General features: G+C 39.5%; 1 protein-coding gene across 1 annotated transcript; it reads right to left on the bottom strand.

Moving 5' to 3' along the window:
• Position 1: 1 nt before the first annotated feature.
• Positions 2 to 8,660, bottom strand: LOC131252742 (protein NRT1/ PTR FAMILY 5.6-like). The gene is made up of 4 exons (XM_058253418.1): positions 8,364 to 8,660; positions 6,224 to 6,441; positions 2,398 to 2,942; positions 2 to 1,088 (listed from the first exon to the last, which is right to left on the bottom strand). Exons 1-4 carry the CDS (start codon positions 8,518 to 8,520, stop codon positions 203 to 205), a joined length of 1,806 nt encoding a protein of 601 aa, XP_058109401.1. The 5' UTR covers positions 8,521 to 8,660; the 3' UTR covers positions 2 to 202.
• Between the last annotated feature and the right edge of the window lie 15,757 nt (positions 8,661 to 24,417).

Below are 24,417 nucleotides of genomic sequence, written 5' to 3'. Positions count from 1 at the left end.
GTGAGAGCGAGAGAGAGTCATGAAAACTTCTTATCCTTAGTTGCTGAATAATACAAAATACGGCACGTGCAAGTACCCAATGTCATTACAATCTGCCCACCTACATGAACCTTACACTATATTCATATATATATATATATATATATATATATATATATACTCCAACACAAAGGTGGGCCCTTCACCCCCAACCGTCCATCACTCAAGAAGTGGGCCCCACACCCTTCCGTTGATACCCATCAGCATCGACCACCCTCTTCTCTACATTCTTATAAGGAAACCTACTAGCAAAGTAGGCATACACACATAGGTTGGCCCCACCCATGGCTGCTAGCAACCAATAAAAATAGTCCAAGTGGCTCTTATTCAAGCCCTTTGCAAACCACCCACTGCTTCCATTCTTCTCAGTTAAACGGTCAGCAATCGTTATCAAGAGACTACTCAGGAAATTAGCGGCCCCGATCACACTCAGATAGAAAGCTATGCCCATACTCCTCATCGAATCTGGCCCTTGATCATAGAAATACTCCTGTAGGCCCACCAATGCAAACCCATCTCCTATCCCTAGTATCATGAACTGTGGGGCCAGCCAGAAAACACTCATCGCCACCGTTCCAGTGGGCCCTACCTCCCTATGGGCAACACCCAACCGCTTGTGTTCCACGATCGCTGCTGCCACCATCCCAACCGTACAAATCGTCATGCCGATCCCAATCCGCTGGAGGATGCTAATCCCCCTCTCGTTTCCTGTGGCCCGCCTTAGGATGGGTACGAGGACTTTGTCGTATATGCAGACGGTCGTGATCATCGCGAAGGCCGCAAAACAGTAAATGCTCGCCGGAGGGAGCACGAAATTCCCGGCCACCCTCCTTTCCATCGTGCTTCCTTGCTTGATGAAAAATGTAGATGTTTGAGCGATGCATATACCGAACGGTAGAGATGTAATCCATATCGGGACCATGTTCAATACCAGCTTCGTCTCCTCAACATTGGTCAAAGTCGCTAATCGCCATGGGTTTTGTTTATAGCCTGATTGGGTCTCGATATCTACACCGTCAGATTCGATCACAGCCGCTTTATCAAGAAACCTACAATCAAAATGAATCAGCATAGATGGACCAAGAAATTAAAATGGACAGCTTTTAATCTTAGAGCTGTAGTGGGCTAGGTGGTCCATCCAACTTAGAGTACTGGCCCAAAAATATCGAGTCCAGCTGTTGAGTCCACTCGTCCAGATGGATATCAGTTTGAGTGAGTTTTTGTTGGTGAACCGCTAAAGTACATAGAGACTAGGGCTGTACACAAGCAGGGTTAGTTCCGTTAGTTCGCTCTAGTCGACTCGAAAAAGTTCAATTTGACTTGGTTCGAAACTAAGTTTTAGCCGAGTCAAGCTGATTTTTTAAGCTCAAAAAAATTTCAAATTGAGTTCGAGCTTGCACGAGCTCGACTTGACAAGCTCGACTTGACTCGGATCAAACCCAATTGGAATCGAACTCAGATCGAACCAATTCGGTGACTCAGTTATTTTGATATTGCTATTGCTCACCAAATGTTTGATGAAATGACTCAATGAAGTATGGCAAGGAAGTTATTTATATGGAACAAATATCATTTTTTTCTTGATTTTTATGTTGCTTATATGGTGTTTGATAAAATACTTGTGAAACAATTGTTTCTTATATACAGTGAGATTTTAAAGGTGTAGACCATGTGTTTGTGAAAATGCTGCACAGGTGAACTCAGCTCGAATTGGCCCGAGCTGCTGATCGAACCGAGCTGAGCTGGCCAGTCAGGCTCAAGGATTGAGCCAATCCGAGTTCGAGATGGGGTCAGCAAGTGGCCGAGTCGAGTCGAGCTTGGCAAAGCTCGACTCGGTTCCGCTCGTGTACACCTCTAATAGAGACAAATCAAGCAAAGTACTCTCAATCATATAATTAAGGCCCAAGAACAATTCGAATTTTATGGGAAAAAATCTTTCTAGAAAAAACTACAACACAAAGTGATGAGTAATGCACTATGAAAGTAGAAATACAAGAGAGAAGGTGTTCTAGGATTTTCTAATTCGTTAATAAAGACTTCAAGGGTATAGGTAAGACTTGTAAAGTAAATTTGAGGCTTGTTCAAATTCATAATACTTTATCTCTTGTATTTCTGGTTTCATAGTGTATTATTCTTTGCTTTATGTTGTGGTTTTTCGTGTAAGAGTTTTTTCCCGTAAAATTCGGATTATTCTTGTTTGAGCTTGGTTATACCATTTTGAATACTTTGTTTAATTCGTCTCTATGTGCTTTTGTGGTTCTCCAACAGTTTTTACAGTAACTTCTAGTATCAATCTTGGTCCTGGCCCAGTACGGGCCCACTTAATCAGATGGCTGGATCGACATTCGAAGCACTTACCTTAGCTTATTTGTATGGCTCAGGAAGCGGTGAGTGGCATTTCTAGATTTGGGTAATTCATACAACTGAGTGGGGCTGGACGGATATGGTAGATTTCGCTTAGCCACTGCAGCAACCAAAACCTGCAACATGGGTGTTAATGGGCTTCCCTTCGGGGCCCGGTAGCGATAGAATGGACGGCCTAGAAGGAAGATGACGATTGTGATGGCCATGATGACGGTCAGGATTAAATCAGCGACACCCCAGCTGACATTGTCTTGCACGTATACAATGATGGTGACACCGAGCACCAGGCCAGCGCAGAGGGCTGAGTTCCACCAATTGAAGTAGGACATCTTCTTTCTCCTCTCTTCATCATGATCATCGTCGAATTGGTCGGCTCCAAAGCTCTCTAGTGATGGTTTGTGGCCCCCAGTGCCAACAGTGATCAAGTACATGGCCATGAAAAAGATTACTTCGTGTAGCTTCGTTGATCTGTGACATGTGTCCGCAGTGCAGGGTTTAAGGGCTGGGATGAACTGTGACATTGTTAAGAGACCCAAGCCCTGTTTCAAAAAAATAAAAAATCATTTGATGTAACTAACATTTTGTATGGTATACATGATATAGATCTGATGGGCCTCATTTTGGATGGTCCATATCTTAAGATCTTTCATCCTTCATATATTTTAAACATTTCATCTATTACAGCCTATAACGTAAGGGTCATAAAGCTAGCTGCTACGGCCACTTCATACTAGAAACGGATTGGCTACTCCCCTGCCACCAGCCAATGGCTGATGGTTGGTGCTCTGTGGGCCCCACCATGATGTTTACGTTTCATCCATGCTGTCCATCTATTTTTCTAGATCATTTTAGGGTATGAGACCAAAAAAAAGGTATATCACAATCTCAAGTTGACCACATTATAGGAAACAGTGTTGAATGATCGACAATTAAAAACCTTCTGGGCCATAAAAGTTTTCGATCGATTTTTGTTTTTTCCCCTTCATCTAGGTCTCTATGACATAATTAACAGATTGGATGTTAAACAGTACAGTGAGCCTTAGGAGGGTTTTAATGGTGGATATCCAATCAGTATTTATTTTCCACTGTTATGGTCCACCTGAGATTTATATCCCTCTCATTTTTAGGATAGATGAACGGAATGGATGAAACACATACATCATGGTGGGTCCACAGAGCACCAACCACCAGCGGCCGGGCTGGTGGCAGGGGGAGTAGCCAATCCGTTTTCCTTGATACTATCCATTTCAACATTAGGCCGGATTATTTGACATCGTTCGTTTGTGGGGCCCATCAGAAGAACAACGATCTTGATTGTTCTACCAAGGTCAACACTTCTACAAATATAAAAACCCTCGGATTGAAGATTTTAAGATCTCTAGAGAGAGAGAGAGAGAGAGAAAAGCGCCGTGTGGGCACCACCAGCATGATGTCAACGATTTTGGTTGCAGCTGTTGGGCCGCACTATGACGGCTAGGGCAGTTAATGGCCAGACAGGCACACAGTCTTCTGTGTCTTCTTGCTAGCTTTGATGTGGGCGTGGACCAAAATAGTACACCCATTGGCTAGACCTGGTCCTAAAATCTAAGGCCATTTCTTAAAAATAGTACACCCATTGATTAACTATTAAAACTTTCTTGTGAGCCACGAAAGTTTCTGTATCAATCTAATATTTGCGTGGTCTCTTCGAGGTCTTTGTGAACTTATCAATAGGTTGGATGGAAAATAAACATTACAGTGACTTCAAGAAGTTTTTAATGTTGGGTCTTCAATCACACTGTTTCCTGCATTGTGGTCCACTTAATATTTGGATTGCTTCATTTTTTTAAAGATCGTGCCCTTAAAAAAGGCTGTGGAAACGGAGGATGGGCGGTTTTCGGGCACATATGTGATGGTGGGCTCCCAGTCAGGGATCCACTGACCCTCAGTGGGAAAGGATTTGGTGTCACTCAAGTAACACCCACGTGGTAGCATCTCATTGGCAGGAAGCAGCTGTCGGAGTGGGGCCAACAACTTTTTACTTAATCCTTTTAAGATAGGCTTCTGTCGGCCAATGATATACTGCCATGTCAGGGATAACACCTTATTCAGTCTTACCTTAGCTGGTGTTACTCAGGTAATATCTAATCCACCTTGTGATCCACAAAAGCCTACTTATTTGGGAGTGGATTAGGTGTTATAAGGGACCCTCAGTCTCTGGGGCCCACCTTGATTAATGTTCTGTATATCCACGGCCATTCATCCATTTTTATAAAATGATCTCAAAACTTAAGCATACCTAAATCTCAAGTGAACCACACCCCTGGGAACAGTGGTGAATGATCATTAAAAACTTCTTATGGGCCACAAAAGTTTTGGATCAAGCTAATGTTTATATTTTCCCTCCATTCAAGTCTAGTTGAACTTATGAATAGGTTGAATAGCAAATAAGCATTATGGTGGGTCCTAGGAACTTTTTAACGGTGGGAGTTCAATCACTGCTCTTTCATGTGGTGTGGTCCACCTGAGATTTGGATCCGCTTAATTTATTGGGACATCCAAAAATGGATTGAAAAAATGGATTAATGGTGTGGATATATGACTAATCATCAAAGTGGACCCTACAGTAACAGTAACATCCACCAAGCCATTACTTGGGTAACACCTAACCCACTCCCAATCTATCCTTCTTCTAAAGTTGGCAGGCGTGGTTCTACTAAGCCATGGGTCAATGAAATGACACCATGTTACTGTCCAAAATTCGGATCTCCAACTTGCCACAAGCAGAAAAATTCTGATAGCTGCAATTTAATTTGGATCGCACAAGTAGTGTCAGATGCCATATTTGAATTCTACAGTACGATGGATTTCAGTGCTAGCCTGGCCTGAAATTCGCTCCCATGATTAGACGGTCCCACCACGATATTGCAAATTGACAAAGACACTTCGGTGGGCCCCACATTATAGCACTACTAGAAATGGCGATGTGAACGCTGCTACCTCTTTTGAAGGAAAATGACAGCTAAAAGTAATCCCAAATTCCCAACCCTTCCTAGTCGGAAGGGTTTTTTCCCAAAAATAATGAGGTCCCTGCTAATCGTGCACTTTTCCACTACTTTGCCACTCCCGTGGAAACATGTCACACGTATGAGAGATCTAACCCATTCATCAGGTGGGCCCCGCCGCTTGGAATGCACTAGTTCTGGCATCGTGCTGGATGGTTCATCAGGTGGTCATACATTTCCGAGTAGAGATGGACGATTGGAAGAAAATGGCCGAACACGTTCATTTTGTATGTGGACCCTGATGAACGGATTGGATCAATCATACATGCTATGGTGGCGTGCATGACCGTTATATACGTGATTCCCTAGATGTCACGTGCGACTTTTAAATAACAGCCGTCTGTTGGAAAGGACACGTGAACCATGATCCGGTACCAAGTCCTCTTGCCTTATTACGTGGAGAATTTCTGTGGGCCCACCAAAGATTATGATGGATGGTTGCGTGGTGGGTCCAAATGAGGATTGCACCTGGCCGCAAGTTCGCCATGATTAGATGATTCAAGCCATCCGATGAAGGGAATGAAAAATGGACGGTAAGCATTCGCTTAATCTGACGGCCTGGATGATCATCCAATGAAGGTGGTTTTGGAGCCATGTACATCAGCGGTTGATCCCTCCTTCTCCAACCGTCTTTTGATCATAAGTGGGCTGATCTGGGCCCACAGAGGGATTTACCCTTTAATAAAAGAAAGAAGAATTGGACTTGGATCATTGTCCCAGGACACGTTATATCAACCGTTAAAATGTTAAGATGGCCTTAAAAAAAAAGAGATTACCATAAGATAGATGATGGAAGAGATAAGAACGGCTGAGAATCGCCCCAAGTAAGCATCGGCTAGGAACCCTCCGATCAGCGGCATCATGGTGGTGACTCCGGCCCAGTAATTCACATTTTTGGCTGCTGTCTTGAGATCTTGATGAAGGATTTTGGTGAGGTATATGATTAGGTTTGTTGCTATGCCGAAGTAGCTCAGCCGTTCACTGAACTCGATTGCTGACCAAAAGAAAGAACTCAGATTAGAGAGCACCATTAAAACATAGTCCGACAAACACCAGAACACCATGACCTACGGTTCACAAAATGGATGGATGGTCCAGAAATCTTGAATGCGTGATATGCTTATTTATTACTGTTGGAGTCCATGATTTGGTGATCTAGGCCGTTGATCTGAATGGTCACAAATATCGGTGGTGGTAGAAGAACTGTGCTATAGCTGGATACCTACCAAGGTAACTTTCACATAACAAGAGCCATGTAAGTTAAACTTTCATTAGATCTACTCCATCCATCAGGTACGGTACTTCATGTTAACCGTTGAACCCAAAACTGAGGTGGGCCAAAACATAAGAAACAGTTGGAATGTAACGGCCACCATTACTTTTGTGTACGGCTCATCGTGTTGCTTATATACCATCCAATCCATTCATCTGATGTACCTCACCACGATGAAAAAATTACCAAAATATTCAAGCATTCCAAAACTTAGGTGGTCCATAGCACATGAATTTAAACAATTTAGGTTAATGTATAAGTGTCCACGCGATTATTGAATCAGCATGAATTTACAAATCAAGGCCAAAATAGATGTGATGTACCTGATGAACGGCGTGGATTTCATAAACATTAAGTCTTTTACGCTCCGTAGGTACTAGGTTAGGTAACAATGTGTTTGAAAAATAAACCGAGTTGACTCACTGAGTCGATTGTGTCTGACCCAGTACGGCTTAAGAAGAACCAATCGAGTTGCCACACTTTTCAGATAATAATTTTTTAAAAAGGCTTTTTTTATTTTAGTGCAAGTTGACGTTGACTAGTCAACGGCTATCATCACAGCACCATGGAAACCTTTTCAGGACTGACAATCAACCGCACATTATTCTAGGTCAAGGAAATATATCACCACAGCCGTCCAATCTTGATCGTACTGTAGTCAACTGTGGTGATCATGACAAACACCAGTTCTGACGTTCATGATGTCAAGTCACACCAATTTCAACGTGATTAATTCCATCTCAGCCCTTCATTGATGATAACCATACAAAACTTACGAAACCTATTAACAACCATATAAAAGGTATATATTCATATGTGTGGTTTTTGTTTCTGTGGTGTGGCCCAATTGATGACTAGATCATCCTGACTGTTGGGGCACTTTGGATGGACGGTTTGGATCACACACAACACAGCGTGGCCCACATGTAGCCACCACCTTTCACACACAAATTAAAATGCAAGTTGAGGCATCCAAACATTTCTCAATTGAGATATGTTAGGATCCTATTTTCCCGAGCATGGTTTTTCCAAAGCATATGGAATCATCCAAAAATCCAAGACAAGAAGCTCTCTCTTTAGGGAAAGTTCGAAATTGTGGTGTTGTATTAACAGAAGTATAAGGAGAGGGTGTACCATAAACAGGGTGGGTGTAAATATCAGTTTCAATTACAAAACTGTCTTTCCATAGCAACTTGTTTTGTTTTTTTTAAAAAAAAAGCAAAAGAGACCCGACCAACCAACCGTGAAATGAGGTTCCTTTAATTCCAAAACGCTACACATCCACACGTACAAAGACAGCCCCGTATGCACACGTGTGATATCCTAGCTTTCCATCAAGTGGGTCACACTGTTTACTCTTCCAGTCCAAAAGATCAAGGCCATTCACACATCAGGTGGGCCACAACATAGAAACCATTGGTTTGTGTTCTACATACAAACCCTTATCTTAGTATTATTTCAGACCAGATGAAGAGTTCAGATCTCACACACATGTTTCATTTTGGCACATGTACCTAATGCGTGTATAATTAGCAAATTTCCTAAGAAAAGTGATAGGAAAAGAACACAACCATAACCACAACAATAATAAAATACACACATCATCAACAACAATAACAACAACAAGAATAAGAAAAGAGTACCTATAATGAAGAGGGATGCTTTCCAAACACCAGTTGAAGCTCTAAGAGGAGGTTTTCCTCTATAATCAACAGAAGAATCACACACCCATTTCTCCTTATCAACCTGGGACTCTGCTCTCCCTTTCTTTTCAATCTCTCTCTCCATTTCTCTATCCATCTATGAAAGTAGCAAGAAAAAGAAAAGGAGGGTTATGTCTGTATCCTCAGTATAGCATAAGACCTCTCACAAGTAGATGATGATAGAAAGAACTAGGTCTACCCACTTATATAGTCTTCCCTCTCTCTCTCTCTCTCTCTCTCTCTCTCTCTAATGTAGACGGATGTTGTTGTGGGTATGATTGCTTTGTAGAAAAGATTCATTTGCCCACCTAAGAAGAGATGTCTTTGTTAGGCATAGATGGGAATCGCATCCATGAAGGGGCAGAAAATGATGTGGTCATATGCCGACTAAGGTCTGTTTTCAAACCGTGGTTAAAAGATAGGTTTTTGTGGAAAATCTGTTGCGCTGATTTCAGTAAATAAATAAAGGGCTATCTATGTATGAGACAATATCTGGACCTTTATTTCATTTTGATAAGATAACATTTTGGTGGTATTTTTGTACAAGGGTTATTTGATACTCCGGTTGCATATCGTGCTTAATACACAGGCACTAAAAAATGGCACACTTGGCATGTACTACCTCAAATTAAACCAGCTAAATTGTGGAAATCGCGTTGGCATAGTCCCAGAGCCAATTTGGTTGGATTAACACAAACCTGCACCACTGATTATTTTTCATTTTAACCGTCTAATAAATGCTCACCAATCCAATGGTTGGATAGTCAAACAAGTGTAATTTTTTGTTTCCAGTCCATCTAAAATAGGAACCATAATTTAGATAGTTTAATTTGAATTATTTATATGCCAGTAATGCAATTTATAAGTAACTTCTAAGTGTCCACTTATCACCCATCACACTCTGCCAGAGTATCAAAGATTTTGTAAGATACATGTGATTAAGGAGCTTTGCAAAGTCCACAAGCCTATATAAGTAGGGGTGTACATCAAGTCGAACCAAGTCGAGTGTTGAACACTGGCTGACCTCAGCTCGGTCCTCGAGCCTGACTGGCCAGCTCGGCTTGGTTCGGTCAACGGCTTGGGATAGCTCGGGCTGAGTTCGTCATTGAGACATTTCTACAAACACTTGAACTGCGACTTCACAATCCCACTGTTTGTAAAACAGAGACAATGGTTTTACAGGTGTTTTATCAAACACCTTCTAAGTAACATAAAAACACACCAAAAAAAAAAAGAGAAAAAAGGTATTTGTTTAATGTACATACCTTACTTGCCACCGGCCAAACCTTCCTTGCCACTAGCCAAACCTTCCTTGTCACCAGCCACATTTGGTTGAGTCATTTTATCAGACAGTTGGTGAGCAACATCAATGACATAGTAACCGAGTCACCAAACTGGTTCGATTCGATCTGAGTCGAGTTAAGCTGGGCCTGCTCGAACTCATTTTCGATGTCAAAAAACAAAAAAGAGCTCGACTCGGCTCGAACTCAGCTTCGAACCGAGGCGAATCGAGCGAGCTAACTGAGCTAGCTCGGTTCGTACACCCCTATATATAAGGCACCATATCTACATTACCTCATATGTACCTGCATGATGGAGAGGTAAGAGATCCAAGCTGTCCATTGAAAGGATCTCACCATATAGATCTCCATTTCTAAAAATCAGGCCAAACGTATTATCAGGCAAGCTGCAGTTTATAAAAGAAATGGACAGCTAAAAAAAAAGGCTATTTTTTTGCCTAAGGTATGCGCTTGTCTCTAACATTTGGAACTTGATTAGCGGACCGTCCTGATTTTTAGCCCAGCTTATGCACTAGTCGGACACACATGATGGACGGTTTGGATATTGCACCGCATCCCGAGATGGCCCATGTGGTGGCTTGTAGATGCGATACCTTGCACATGCGTGTGGCCTTTAGCAAACCTCTCTTCGTGGGTTGCCTCTTTTTCTTCAAGGGTTGTGTACGCATGACATTGCGGCACGTGCTTAGAAATCTTGGGCACGTGTATCGGACATCTGAGCTGTGTGAATGGTCGGCCCCACAGTGTTGATCGCCAGGCGTGAAAGTCATGCGAATCTACTGATTAGGTAGGCAAAGACCTATATTCTCAGTCAGCTCATTTGCCATCCGTTGATTTTAATTTTTGAGTCCGGATCCTCTGTTATCAGGTCAACAGAGAACTCCCGATACCCTAATTCTCATTGGCCCACGTCACCACTCACTAAAAACATTAAAAAAAAAAAAAAACAGCTTCGGACGCCAGACCTATATTCTCAGTCAGCTCATTTGCCATCCGTTGATTTTAATTTTTTGACCCACCTGATGAGCGGAAGGACGTGGATTGCTTGCGAAAGGCTTTGGTTGGACCTAAAATGATCCGGAGAACCAGATGAATGGAGTGGATTTATCATAAACATCTCGGTGGGTCTCACCTGCAAGCGGATTGGCTGGTGTACCACACACCAGCTATATAACTGGTGTATTGACGTCAGCAAGTTATGTGGGTTCCATCATGAGGTATGTGTTATATCCAAACTGTCCATCCATTTGGAGAGCTCGTTTTAAGACTTGATCCGAAAATTAAGACAGATCTAAAGATCAATTGGACCACACTGCAAAAAGCAGTATGAGATTGAATGTATACCATTGAAACTCTTTTGTAGATCACAGAAGTTTCAGATCAATATGAAAATTGTTTTTCCTCTTCATCCATGTTTTTGTGACCTTAGTAATAGATTGGATGGAAAATAAACGTTATGGTGGGTCCTACGAATTTTTTAACAGTGAAAATCATTATCCTCACTGTTATTTTTGGTGCGGTCCATTTGAGATTTAGATATGATTCATTTTTTGTGTAATGCTCTAAAATGATCTCGAAAAATGGATGAACGGTGTGGATATAATAAATACATAACTGTGGGGCCCATGTAACTTTGATCTCCTTTGAACCATTCGTACAACTCGTAGCTCGAGGAGCTGGACGCTCATCTTCACGACACGTATCTACACTAGCTATATAGCTGGTGTGTGGTACACCAGCCAATCCGCTTCCTAGACATTCAATCCCTCGACAACTTTTTGCAGCGTGGTTTACTGGATCTTTGGATCTGTCTTATTTTTTAGCTTAATCCTTACCACGAACTCTTCAAATGTAAGGACGGTTTGGATATAACACATACCTTATGATCGGACCCATAGAACTTAGTGACGTCAACACACCAGCCAGATTGATGATGTGCGGCACACGAGTCAAATCCGCTTCCGTAATCATCACCCTTCCCTAAACAGAACGTCCTGATTTTCATGTCACGTGATCATCATGATGAGGGCTAGCCTTTTGTACGGCTCGGATGTCAAAGAAAACGGTGTATTACGTAGGTTCATGCAGCTGAAGGCAGTAATAATTAGTTATAGACTTGCAAAAACACAATATACACGCGGCATGCTTATGATGCAATTCAAACCATCCAAATCATGGGTGCCGGTTGTAACTGAGAAATTAGTAAATTCACACTGATCGGATGATCCTAACCGTTAGATCAATGGACATTTTTTTGCCGAATCTGAACCGTTGACTAATTTTTACTTTTGTTGCCATCTTGAGGACACTGAATAAGGGCTAGGATGGTCCCTTTGTTGTTAACATCTCAAAACAAGATTCGTTGAACGGAATAGGACCACTGGATATATTCCACTTGTAGCCGTCCGATAGCGATCTACCGATTCCATAGCCACAAACTCAAATAAGTCCACTTTTCAGTTCATGACACATCAAAGCTGGGGCCCATTATTTGGACGGTTTAATTTGAATTATTCATACTCCGAATATGCAATCTCTAAGTCACGCTAGGCCAGATAATTTTCTAATGTAGAGCTGATGTATTGCCTACCTTTTCTATTTGATCAGAGCAAAACCCATCTAACTATATTAGACCTTTATCTATGTATATCAGCCTGTAAAGATGAAGATATCCTTACGTTTTTTCAACCTTTTTCTTAAAAATAGAGGTGTTTTTTGTTCAAAATCCTACCATAATACTTAAAAATCCACTTTAATAGCTTAAATTTTCTAGCGTCCCAAAAAAAAAAAAAAAAAGCATACAAGAAGGGAGTCAACAGTGCTATTTTTTTCCTCCTTTCCCAGCAAATGCATGCCACCATTTAAACGCGTGTGCATGCTTACGATGTGAATTAACGATGGATGAATGCGGGATTTATTGATACTCTGACAGAGTCCGATGGTTGATAGGCAGGCGCTCAGGAACTGTACACGCAGCATATCCAAATCAAATTAAACCGTCCTAATTACAGGAAACCTTGTGGAAATGGAGATGTCGTCACGTTTGGTAAAAATCATATCGACCGAACGATCTCAACCATTGATTAATGGAAAATTTTCTTTTGAATTTGGACCATTAACCGTGCATTAAATGTTCACCAATCAGCAATTTTGGAGATTACATCAATGTAATTTTCATTTATATTGTCCATCTAAACTGGGACCCACGGTTTGGACGGTTAAATTTAGATAATTTATATTTCTTGTGTGCAAATTCGTGGTGCGTGTGTCCCCAAACATCCTGTTAGGCTAGAGTATCGAATCTATCTATATCCGCTTGGGATTCGGTCATTAACTCTCTGTGCTTCCTTGCCGGTAGCACTCCCATGCAAAAATTAATTACTTTACACGTGGCATGCATGCACACAGATCCGGACCAACCAAAATCATGCCCCTTCAAAGATAGAGGTCAAAGATCTCACTGTTAGACGATTTTAACCGTCTGATTGTACGCATTGAATATGGACCACTGACCCTGTCATTCGATGGTCACAGTTGGATGCCCAGGATCTTCTGATCAATGTAATTTTCAGGTTGTGCTCAATCTATACATTGGTCGCCATAATCATTCGTTACAAACCGGCGTCGATGTTTGCTACGTGTATGGTGGATGGGTTGCAGAATACTAGAGGAGTGCAGCTTTCCCATACACAGTCAAAGGCATGTGTCTCACATTTTCAAAAGATAATTATTTTTTTTTTCTCATTTTAGTGGCCATTTTCATGCCTCTTGATTTCATAGTACTGATTATGTTTTTGGTGAATTTCATATTATTTTAGTGACATTTTTGCTATATTTAGGGCACTTTTCTTTTTAAATTAGATAAATGATATCTTACGAGTAGAAATGATTAAGTGGTCTTAGAGCACTATGAGTTTGAGTGCAGCCAGTTGCAGGACAGTTGGACAATTGATTTGATTGATCTAGATAGCCATTTATCATAGTTCATGGGCATAAAATAAAATGACAGACGGATTATTCTAACCATGTGATCTACTGCTTATAAAATGGATGGCCCAGATCATTCATGGAAAATAGGTCAATTTTACTCTTTTACTAAAAGGTATTTGGGGGGGGGGGGGGGGGGCCTCATGGGAAGGGGGGGAATGGTACTATGAGGTTGGGCCCCACCGTGATGTGTGTCAATCATCAACACATTGTATATGATGGGTCCCCTTTAGTTTATGGGACATTCCAAAAATCAGTCGAATATGGAACAAAGGTGGGCCATACCATCTAAAATCATGTAAAGACATGCCTAAGGCATATAAAACCACTTGGTGGGGTGCACTTGAGTTTAATATACTGTTGAACCTTAGTATGACCCCTCATCCAAGTGGACACACATAATGGATGGTATGGATTTGTGAACCACATCTCAGTGGGCTAAATAAATGATTATGAATGTTTTAATTGGAGGATAACCCCTCTCAATTGTTATATGTGATGCGGCCCACAAAAGTCATGGATTGATTTGATTTTTAAGAATGTAGCCCACCATAAAATGATGCATCTGACTAATTGTGTTGATGTTCAACATACATCACAGTGGGGCCCGCACAGCTTGACCTCATAGTACCATTTCCCATATACACACACACCTTCAACTAAATGCAATGTCGTGGCCCACTATGATGGTTGTGCGAAACTCTAGTTCGTACCTATGTTCCCTCAACTTATATTAAATCATCAATTTAAAAAGAAGACATATTAAAACTGGATTAAAATTCCACTACGATGGTTGGGTCCTCACTTTTGCTATCGGGGTAGACTCTTTGGAGTTTCAACAGCGTGAGTGTGTGGGGTGTGTGTGCGTGCATTTAAAAAAATAATAATAAATAAAAATAAATAAATAAACCACACCACCAAAAAAAAAAAAAAGGGTCATCCAAAGGTAAAAATGACCATCTTAAGAGTCTTTTTCTCTGTGGCTGGGATGTGCACCGGCCCTCTCTCTCTATCTCTTCTCCTTTTTTCCTTGCTCACTATTTTCACGTGGGTTGCATGTGCTATTCTTGAGGGTGTCGTAGTTATTAAAAGGGCTTTTGTACCATTTCAATCAGGCCTTTTATCTTTGATTGAGGGTGATGGTTCATACAAGTGCACTTAGTATCGGTACACGTAATGTATAAATGTCACTGATTTTTTTAATTTTTTTTTTTACACACACTACCACCCAGGCAAGAGTAAGGACCCACGGCGTCATTGAAATTAAATTGTCAGTATTGTGTCACTAAAATTACACCATTGATATTGCGCAACACAATGTAGTTAGGTCATAACCCCATAATTAGATTCATTGAATGGCTCTAAATAGATTATCCGCAATGTGTGTGTGCGCGTTTTCTATTAACTACAGATCGTTCACATATATGATCATTTCAAAGTTCATATAAGGGAAAGATGCCTTCGAAATACATGTCATACACTCGTCCATCTGTTTCTCGAGACCACAATAGTACAGGATTTTGAAAATAAGGCAGATCCAAACTTACGTGGGTCATACCACACAAAATAGTGGGGATTGAACTCCTAGGGGGCGATAGATGTTTTGTATCAGGATGATATTTGTGCCTACAATTTGATCCATCTAGTTGTTTGGGAAAATAGACCTAATCATCAAATTTCATCTTGGGAACCATCAAAAAATCACTTTGGTTAGTGAATTATAACCATACATTCTCATCTTGTTTGTGTTTTTTTCATTGTCGCCAATTAAATGAATGTTAGACGGTTTAGATTGATCAATTAAGCTATCCAAGTGTTCCAGTGCAACTAAGAGCATAATTATAGCTTAATGCTGATAAGAATGATGGATCATCAATACTATATATGCACCGCGATGAGCAATTGGTTTTTACCCTTACAATTAGTCAAAGTGAAGGGCATAAGGAAAGATATATATATATATATATCTGGCCTTTAATTGAGAGTATTTTTGTAGCCCATGATGATGGGCGTGTCAAATTCTAATTCATATATATGTTGCCTCAACTTATATTAGGATATCAGCCTAAAAAGAAAGTATAGCTAAAACACGAGTAAACCACACATCTCCTGAGAAATTAGAAATGGATCATCCATAATGGTTGAAACCATTTTAAGAGTCTTTTTCTCTGTGGTTGGAACATATGTGCAGCTGCACCCTCTTTCTCTATCTCTGTTCCTTTTGTGTTTGCCCCATTCCTTTCATATTAATTGCACGTGCCAATCTAGAGGGTGCTTTCACTCATTAAAAGAGCGTTTGTTTCATTTCAATCAGACCTTTATTTTTTATTGAGGGTGATGGTTCATACTAGTGCACTTAGTATTAGTACATATCATATATAAATGCCGCCGAAATTAAACTACCACTGTTGCACATCACTAAAATTAAACTGTCAATATTGCGGGACACTGTAGTTAGGCCATAACACTATAACTAATTAAATTCATTGAACAGTCCTAATATATGAATGTCGCTGAAATTAAACTATTGACGTTGCATGTCACTAAAATTAAACTGTCGATATTGCAGGACACACCGTAGTTAGGTCATAACACAATAATTAATTAAATTCATTGAACGGTCCTAAATAAATTATCCACAATCTTTTTTTTTTTTTTTTTTTTTTTTCATTCGTTTCATTTTCCATTAACTATATACCATTCACATAGGATGAAACATACATGATCATTTGACTAATGGTGTTGATGTTCAACACATATCATGGTGGGGCCCGCACAGGTCGACCTCATGAGAACTCCCCATGAGGTCGAGCTGTGTGGGCCCCACCATGATGTATGTCGAACATCAACACCGTGCATTTGATGGGTTCCCTTTAAATTATGGGATATCCCAAAAATCAGCCATATATGGAACTCCAGTGGGCCATACCATCTAAAATCATGTGAAGACATGCCTAAAACATATAAAAGCACTTGGTGGGGCCCACCTGAAAATTTGGATGTGTATGAAACTTTGTCCAACCCCTCAAAAATTGATTATGACTGTTTTAATGCGGGGTAACCCCTCTCAACTTTTGTATGTGGTGTGGCCCACACAAGTCACGGATTGACTTGGTTTTTAAGTCCTAGGCCCACTATGTAACGGTGCACCTGACTGATGGGGTAGATGTTCAGCATACATCATTGTGGGCCCACACAGCTCAACCTCATGGGGAGTTCCCATAAACTCGACCGTATAAAACCTTTTCCATATATATGTGTGTGTGTGTGGCCTTCAACTAAGTGCAATGTTGTGGCCCACTATGATGGTTGTGCGAAACTCTAGTTCGTATGTATGTTCCCCCAACTTTTATCAAAACGTCAATTTAAAAAGAAGATATTAAAACTGGATTAAACCACACTACCTAAAAAAAAAAATGAAAATGGGTCATCCAAAAGTAAAAATGGACATCTTAAGAGTCTTTTTCTCTGTGGCTGGGATGTGTGTAGATGCACCCTCTCTCTCCCCACCTCCTCCTTTTCTCCTTGCTCACTATTTTCACGTGGGTTGCAGGTGCTATGCTTGAGGGTGTTATAGTTATTAAAAGGGCTTTTGTTTCATTTCAATCAGGCCTTTATCTTTGATTGAGGGTGATGGTTCATACAAGTGCACTTAATATTAGTACATGTTATGTATAAATGTCGCTGAAATCAACCTATTGATGTTGTGTGTCACTAAAATTAAACTGTCGGTATTGTGTCACTAAAATTACACTGTCGATATTGTGTGACACACTTTAGTTAGGTCATAACCCCATAATTGGATTCATTGAACGGCTCTAAATAGATTATCCATAATGTGTGCGCGTGCATTTTCTATTAACTATGATCGTTCACATTCATGATCATTTCAAAATTCATATATGGGAAAGCTGCCTTGGAAATGCATGTCATACACTCAACCATCTTCTCTTTTTTTTTTTTTCAAGACCACAATTGTATAGAATTCTAAAAATAATGCAGATCCAAAACTTATGTGGGTCATACCACACAAAATAATGGGGATTAAACTCTGAGGGGTGATAAAATAAAATAAAATAAAAAACCTCTTAGGGGTGATAGGTGTTTTGTATCAGGATGATATTTGTGCCTACAGTTTGATTCATCTAATTGTTTGGGAAAATAGACCTAATCATCAAATTCGATCCATTTAATTATTTGGGAACCATCAAAGAATCACTTTGGTCGGTGAATTATAACCATACATTCTCATCTTGTTAGTTTTTTTCTCATTGTTGCCAATTAAATGGATGTTAGACAGTTTAGATCGATCGATCAAGCTATCCAAGTGTCCCAATGCAACTAAGAGCACAATTACACCTTAATGCTGATAAGAATTATGGATCGTTCATATATATATATATATATATATATATATATATATATATATATATATATGGCCTTTAATTGAGAGTATTTTTGTGGCCCACGATAATGGATGTGTCAAATTCTAATTCATAAATATGTTGCCGCAACTTTATAAGGACATCAGCCTAAAATGAAAATATATCTAAAACTCAAGTAAACCACGCATCTCCTGGAAAATTAGAAATGGATCATCCATGATGGTTGAAACCATTTTAAGAGTCTTTTTCTCTGTGGTTGGAACATATGTGCAGCTGCACCCTCTATCTCTGTTCTTTTTCTGTTTGCCCCATTCCTTTCATATTAATTGCACGTGCCAATCTCAAGGGCGGTTCACTTATTAAAAGAGCTTTCGTTTCATTTCAATCAGACCTTTATCTTTGACTGAGGGTGATGGTTCATACAAGTGCACTTAGTTCATATGTAAATGTCGCAGAAATTAAAACTATCGCTGTTGCGCATCACTAAAATTAAACTGTACGTCGATATTGCGGGACACACAGTAGTTATGTCATAACACTATAATTAATTAAATTCATTAATGAACGGTCCTAAATATATATAAATGTCGCTGAAATTAAACTATCGACATTGCGCGTCACTAAAATTAAACTGTCAATATTGCAGGACACACCGTAGTTAGGTCATAACACAATAATTAATTAATTCATTGAACGGTCCTAAATAAATTATCCACAATGTTTTTTTTTTTCATTCATTCATTTTCCATTAACTACATACCACTCACATAGGATGAAACATACGTGATCATTTCAAGATTCATACATGGTAAATGTGCCTTTGAAATGCATGTTATACACTCAGTGCTGCATGCACATCCTGATGTATTCTTACAGGATATGTTGGGACCTTATTTGGATCTACGGTCATATTCAAACAATCTGTATTGTTTATAGGATGGGCCACTCTAGCATTTGATCCCATGCATCCTATCCAAGTGTTAAAGTTGAATTAGATCCTGCGCCTCAATGTGCATTGGATAACCCAAAAATAAAAATTAAAAACCATTTAAGGCCATTATATGAAAGGTGGGGTCAAAGCTTGCTCGGGTGGTAGACTCTTAGGAGTTTCAACTCCTGGTCAAGGGTTCGAATACCCATAGGTGGTGAAATTCCACTAGCGTGAGTGTGTGGGGGTGTGTGTGCGTGTGTAAAAAACAAAAGGGTGGGGTCAAAGCATATCCTATCCGAACATGTTGGGATGTATTATAGCAAACCCACATGCACGCCTGTTTCAGGAAGCAAATTGTCTATGACACCAAGCGTAGGGATATTTTATGCCCGAAGTTGTGTGGGTCCATAGAGATGTCTGCGACAAATCCACTTTATCCAATTGTTTTATAGAACAGGATTCTAAAAAGCTAGCAATCCAAAACTTATGTGGGTCATACACACGAAACAGTGGGGATTGAATGCTTCGGGATGATAGAAGTTTTGTATCAGAATGATATTTGTGCCTATAGTTTATCTGAGTGGTAATAATCCAATGAACAGTTTGGATGGCATATAAGCATCATGGTGAGCTCTAGGAAGGTTTCAATAGTGAATGTTTCTGTTCCCACTGTTTCGTTTCATGTGGCCTTTTGGATCTTCGTCATTTTAAAAATCTTGTCCTATCGTGATATTTCAAAATAGATGAATGGAGTGGATTTGTCACTGACATATTTGTGGATTGCACACAACCCTAGGCACATTGTTTTGTTTTTTGTGGCCCAAAGTTTTGAATTTTCAAACTTTTAAACTACTACTGTGGTCTTTCAAAATAGATGGACAAAGTGAGTTTGTCATAGACATCTCTTTAGATCACACACAAGGCATGATTCAAATGACCTGTGATTTAGAAATGCCATGGCCTAAAAACCCTTTTCTATTTTCATCTCAAATCTCGTTTGAAAGCTTGTAAATTAAAGTAAATGAAAAATAGAATCAGAATTAAATGAATTGAGAGTAAATGGGTTAATAAGTATTTAGATAAGAGTTAATAAGTGTTTGGATAAGTGTTTACACTCTGATCCATAGCTCAAGTGGTAGACTCAGTGAAAGATACCTCGTTTCAACATCGAGGTCTTGGTATTGATTCCGTAGTAGGGGTGGCTAACAATGAAGTGTGAACTGACCGTGGGTGTACTAACAAGCTAACCCAAAAAAAAAAAAAAGTGTTTAGATAGGAGTAAATGAAATATATTTGAAACCAAATATTCTATTAGATAAGAGTAAATGAGAGCAATTGGATTGCATTGGAATTTTTCAATACATTTATAGTAATATATGCTATATACCAAATTAACTTTAATATATCAAATTAGTGTACATTTGTGATTTTAACATAATGATTGTAATAAGCCTATTGAAATATATAATTTAGACAAAAGATAGTAAATTTTGAGCCTCGGTTGGGTCACAAATGTAAAAATCACAAACAAGCAACGTACCAATGCTTTTTAACTGTCTATTTAGATGGTTGAACTTGAACGATTTGTATTAGTCTATGAGTGTGACTTTAACAATGTTGGAGGTAATTATATTATTTTGGAGTATCATTGACATATTATGTGTATGGCGAACGTATGTGTAACACTACCTTTATTTACTCATAGGCCTTTCCAATGGAGCTTAAAAAGGCATTTCACCCTATTTACTTCCAAATCATCTCTCATAGAGAGGATTTCATTTACATGCATATTTATTTCCATTTCATTTCATTTTTATGCATACTTTGAATACCATTTACCTCTGTTGACTCTCAATCTCCTCTATTTACTTCCATCCAAATGGTCTCATGTATTTGATCTTTCAAGGGGTCATAGATTGCCTCCAATAAGGTATTGGACAAAAATAGTCCAATGCTTATGAAAAAGTGCCCTACTAGCGTGGGAGTGGATTAAGTGAGACCCCAGATCCACATACCGTCCAACCATTTTGAAAGCTCATTTTAGGGCATGATCTAAAAAATGAAGCTAACTCAAATCTTAGGTGGACCACACCATAGGAAATACTCGTGATTGAATCCTCACCATTAAAAACTTCATGGGTTCCACCAAAATGTTCATTTGCTAATCCAACCTATTGATAAGGTCACAAACACGTAGATGAAGAGACCACAAATATCGTCTTGGCTTTTGTGGCCCACAAGAAGTTTTTAATGGCTAATCACCACTATCTCTTATACTATGGTCCATCTGAAATTTGGAATGTCAAAAACTTGATATGTTCATATTACATATTTGTAATTTATATAAAATAATTAAAGAAATCGAAAATATTAAGGACAAGTTGAAACACGTTTGATTACATTGTCCTTAAAGCGTTATTCGCTCCTTCTCAAAATAATTGAGACTACTGACATTATTGATAGGTTGTAGGAAAATAGCTTCTTGCATACGGCTAACCTGTATGTGGTTCTGCATTTAGTAAGCACGAAGAAACTGCTACTGGAACTCTGCACACAATCCTAAATCAAAGAGAAAGCCAGAAAAGAAATTGCTGGCTTAGACTACTACATTAGTTTATTTCTTGAGGACTTGCTAGGTAATGTTCGTATTGAACCTTGTTGGCTTAATCAGAGAATACTTAAGCTTTTACTAGTTAGTTCATATAAGATAGTGATTCGAGTGGTTGGTGATGATAAAATGAATCATCCAGGCTCAGTTTATGTTTATATAGGCTAGGGTAGCTGGACGTTTTGGTCCAAGGTCATAACTCCAAAATTACTATTTTTGGTTGTTGGTAAGAAATTAGCCGTTATTTAGCAGTTTTTGACTATTTTGCATGTAAAAACCAGCTGTATGCTAGACCTTTAGAATTAGTTGCTAGTCATTGATAATTGTTGGGCTAGCCACATGCAATAATTTTTACATGGTCCGATTTAAAACTGTATGAGCAGTTACACTAGGCCTCTTAAACGACTAGTTTCAGCCCTTATATAAGGCATACAGGTTGATCTTAGACCTCTTAATGACAACACTCCAATCACTAGACCCATAGCCACTATCGTCCCACGACTCGCACTTGTCTCGTACTACTTCACATAAGGTTGCAAGAAAGCGACCCATATACGACACGATGTACATGTGAGAAGTACACCACCAACGCCTCTACAGCTACACTGACTCATATGCCCATGCCCTCATACCGAGCCCGTGCCTATGTCCATGCCCATGCCCATGCCCATGCCCGTGCCCATATGTGTATGTTCCAGTACTCAATACACGTATGTTCCAGTGCGACACAATTATTCCCAAAACATGAAAAAGCCAAGTTTTTTTTAAAAAAACTTTATATATTTATAAATATAAATATTTTTAATCAAAACATTTTTCAAAACATGGAACTCTTCATTTTTTGGATCATACCGTAAAATGAGCTTCCAGTACGCGATGAACGGTATGGATGGAGTCACATGCATTGAAGTGGCCTCACATGTCAAGGGTCCCACCCACGTCTGACCTAATAAAGCTCCCCACACGCATGTACAGGTGTGTGCCTATGGCAAAAAGGACATAACGGTCATTTTAAGTACATAATCTTTACTTTTTTTAATTTTATTTTTCCATCAATCGCAATGTACTCTTTATTATTATTATTATTTTTTGGGTTAGCTTGTTAGTACACACCCATGTCAATACACACACTCCATGTTAGCCACCCCCGCTAGGGATCGATATACCAAGTTAATTATAAACCAGTTGGGTACCTACTCATAGCTCATTCGCTGGCTCAACACTGAGATGATAAGTTATGGGTTCGAGTTCAGGTTGAAAGTCAGGCAAGTTGGGTAAGGTTGGCGCTCAACCCTAACCCAACTTAACCCAATGGTCCTATACCTCAACTTTAAGTCAGTCCAGCCCAACCTCGGGTTGGGAATTCTCAATCCAAGCTTAAACCAAGCGGGCTCGGTTAGGTTGGTCAGGTGTATAAATGATAATATTTTCATTATTACATTAGTTTATTATATTTCAATACACATCTTATTTTTTGTATTTATGATTTTATTAATTATATATGTAGTTATTGATTGTAAATAATTTCATTTTTTCTAAATAAACAAACTAAAATATAGGACAATTACTCCTTTAAAAGTTGTGATGTGTAGCATGCAATTTATTTGGGTGAGAAAAACCAGGCCATATCTTGTTAGCTTGAGTCATCATAAATGATGTGGACCAATGAGACTCGGCAATGTTGAAATTTCATATGCCTTCAACACAGGGCTTTTTGTTTTGGGTTAGCTTGTTAGTACACACCCATGTCAGTACACACACTCTATGTTAGCCACCCCCATTAGGGATCGATACCAAGACTTCAAGTGTTGAAACGAGGTGTCTCCACTCAGTCTGCCAGTTGAGCTATGGATACCGTTAATCGCAATGTACTCCATATGACAATTTTTCATTGGTGTTGTATGACTCAAATAACCTATGATTTGGAAAGGTGTAGCCTTAAAAATCTATAATATGAACTGTACCGGACGTCAGCCTAAAATTGAAATAGTTTAGAAATCAAGTGGGCCACTTGATCGGAAAAAGTGGTGATGGATCATCCACCACCGTTGAAACCATTCTTAGACCCTCTCTCTGTCTTTGCGTGCGGCACGCATGGTGTAGATGTACCATCTCTCTCTCCATTTTCTTTTTTCTGTGCGTGAGCTGCACGTGCCATGGTTGAGGGCACTTTATTATTCAAAGGCTATCCTTTCATTTCAAAATTTCTATAAGACCTTCATCTTTAACTGAGGGTGATTGTTCTTATACGTGCACTTAGCAATTCTACACGTTGTTTATAAATGTTGCTAAAATTGAACCGTTGATATTGTGGGACACACTGTAGTTAGGTCATAACCCCACAATCGGATTCGTTGAACGGTCCTAAACCTTTGATTATTCGCAATGTTTTTTTTTTTTTAACTATAGACCGTTCATATACGTTTAAACGTACGTGATCATTTCAACATTCATACGTTGGAAAACCGCCTTGGAATCCACGTCAAAGACTCACCTTTTCCCTCATTTGAAAATCTTGATTTGAACAACATGATACCCAACAGGTGGAAAATCATGGACGGTCTATATTCAACTTAAAAGCTTTTTGATTGGTCCAGACCGATTTCTCTATTAGTGGGTATAATCAAGGTGGACCCTATAAAATCAATGATATGGATGCACAAACACGAGTGATCTTGGGCACGTGTGAGCCGCAAATCTGTTTTGGATCTTTGACCGTTGGATCCTCCCATTTCTTCAATAGAAAAAGGCTATTGACCGACAAAAGATGTAAGGGAGTCTT

The sequence above is a fragment of the Magnolia sinica genome, chromosome 8, assembly GCF_029962835.1.
Source record: "Magnolia sinica isolate HGM2019 chromosome 8, MsV1, whole genome shotgun sequence".
NCBI classification, from domain to species: Eukaryota; Viridiplantae; Streptophyta; class Magnoliopsida; order Magnoliales; family Magnoliaceae; genus Magnolia; species Magnolia sinica.
Note: the sequence above shows the minus strand (reverse complement) of the source record. Positions and strands in the feature narration are given on the sequence as shown.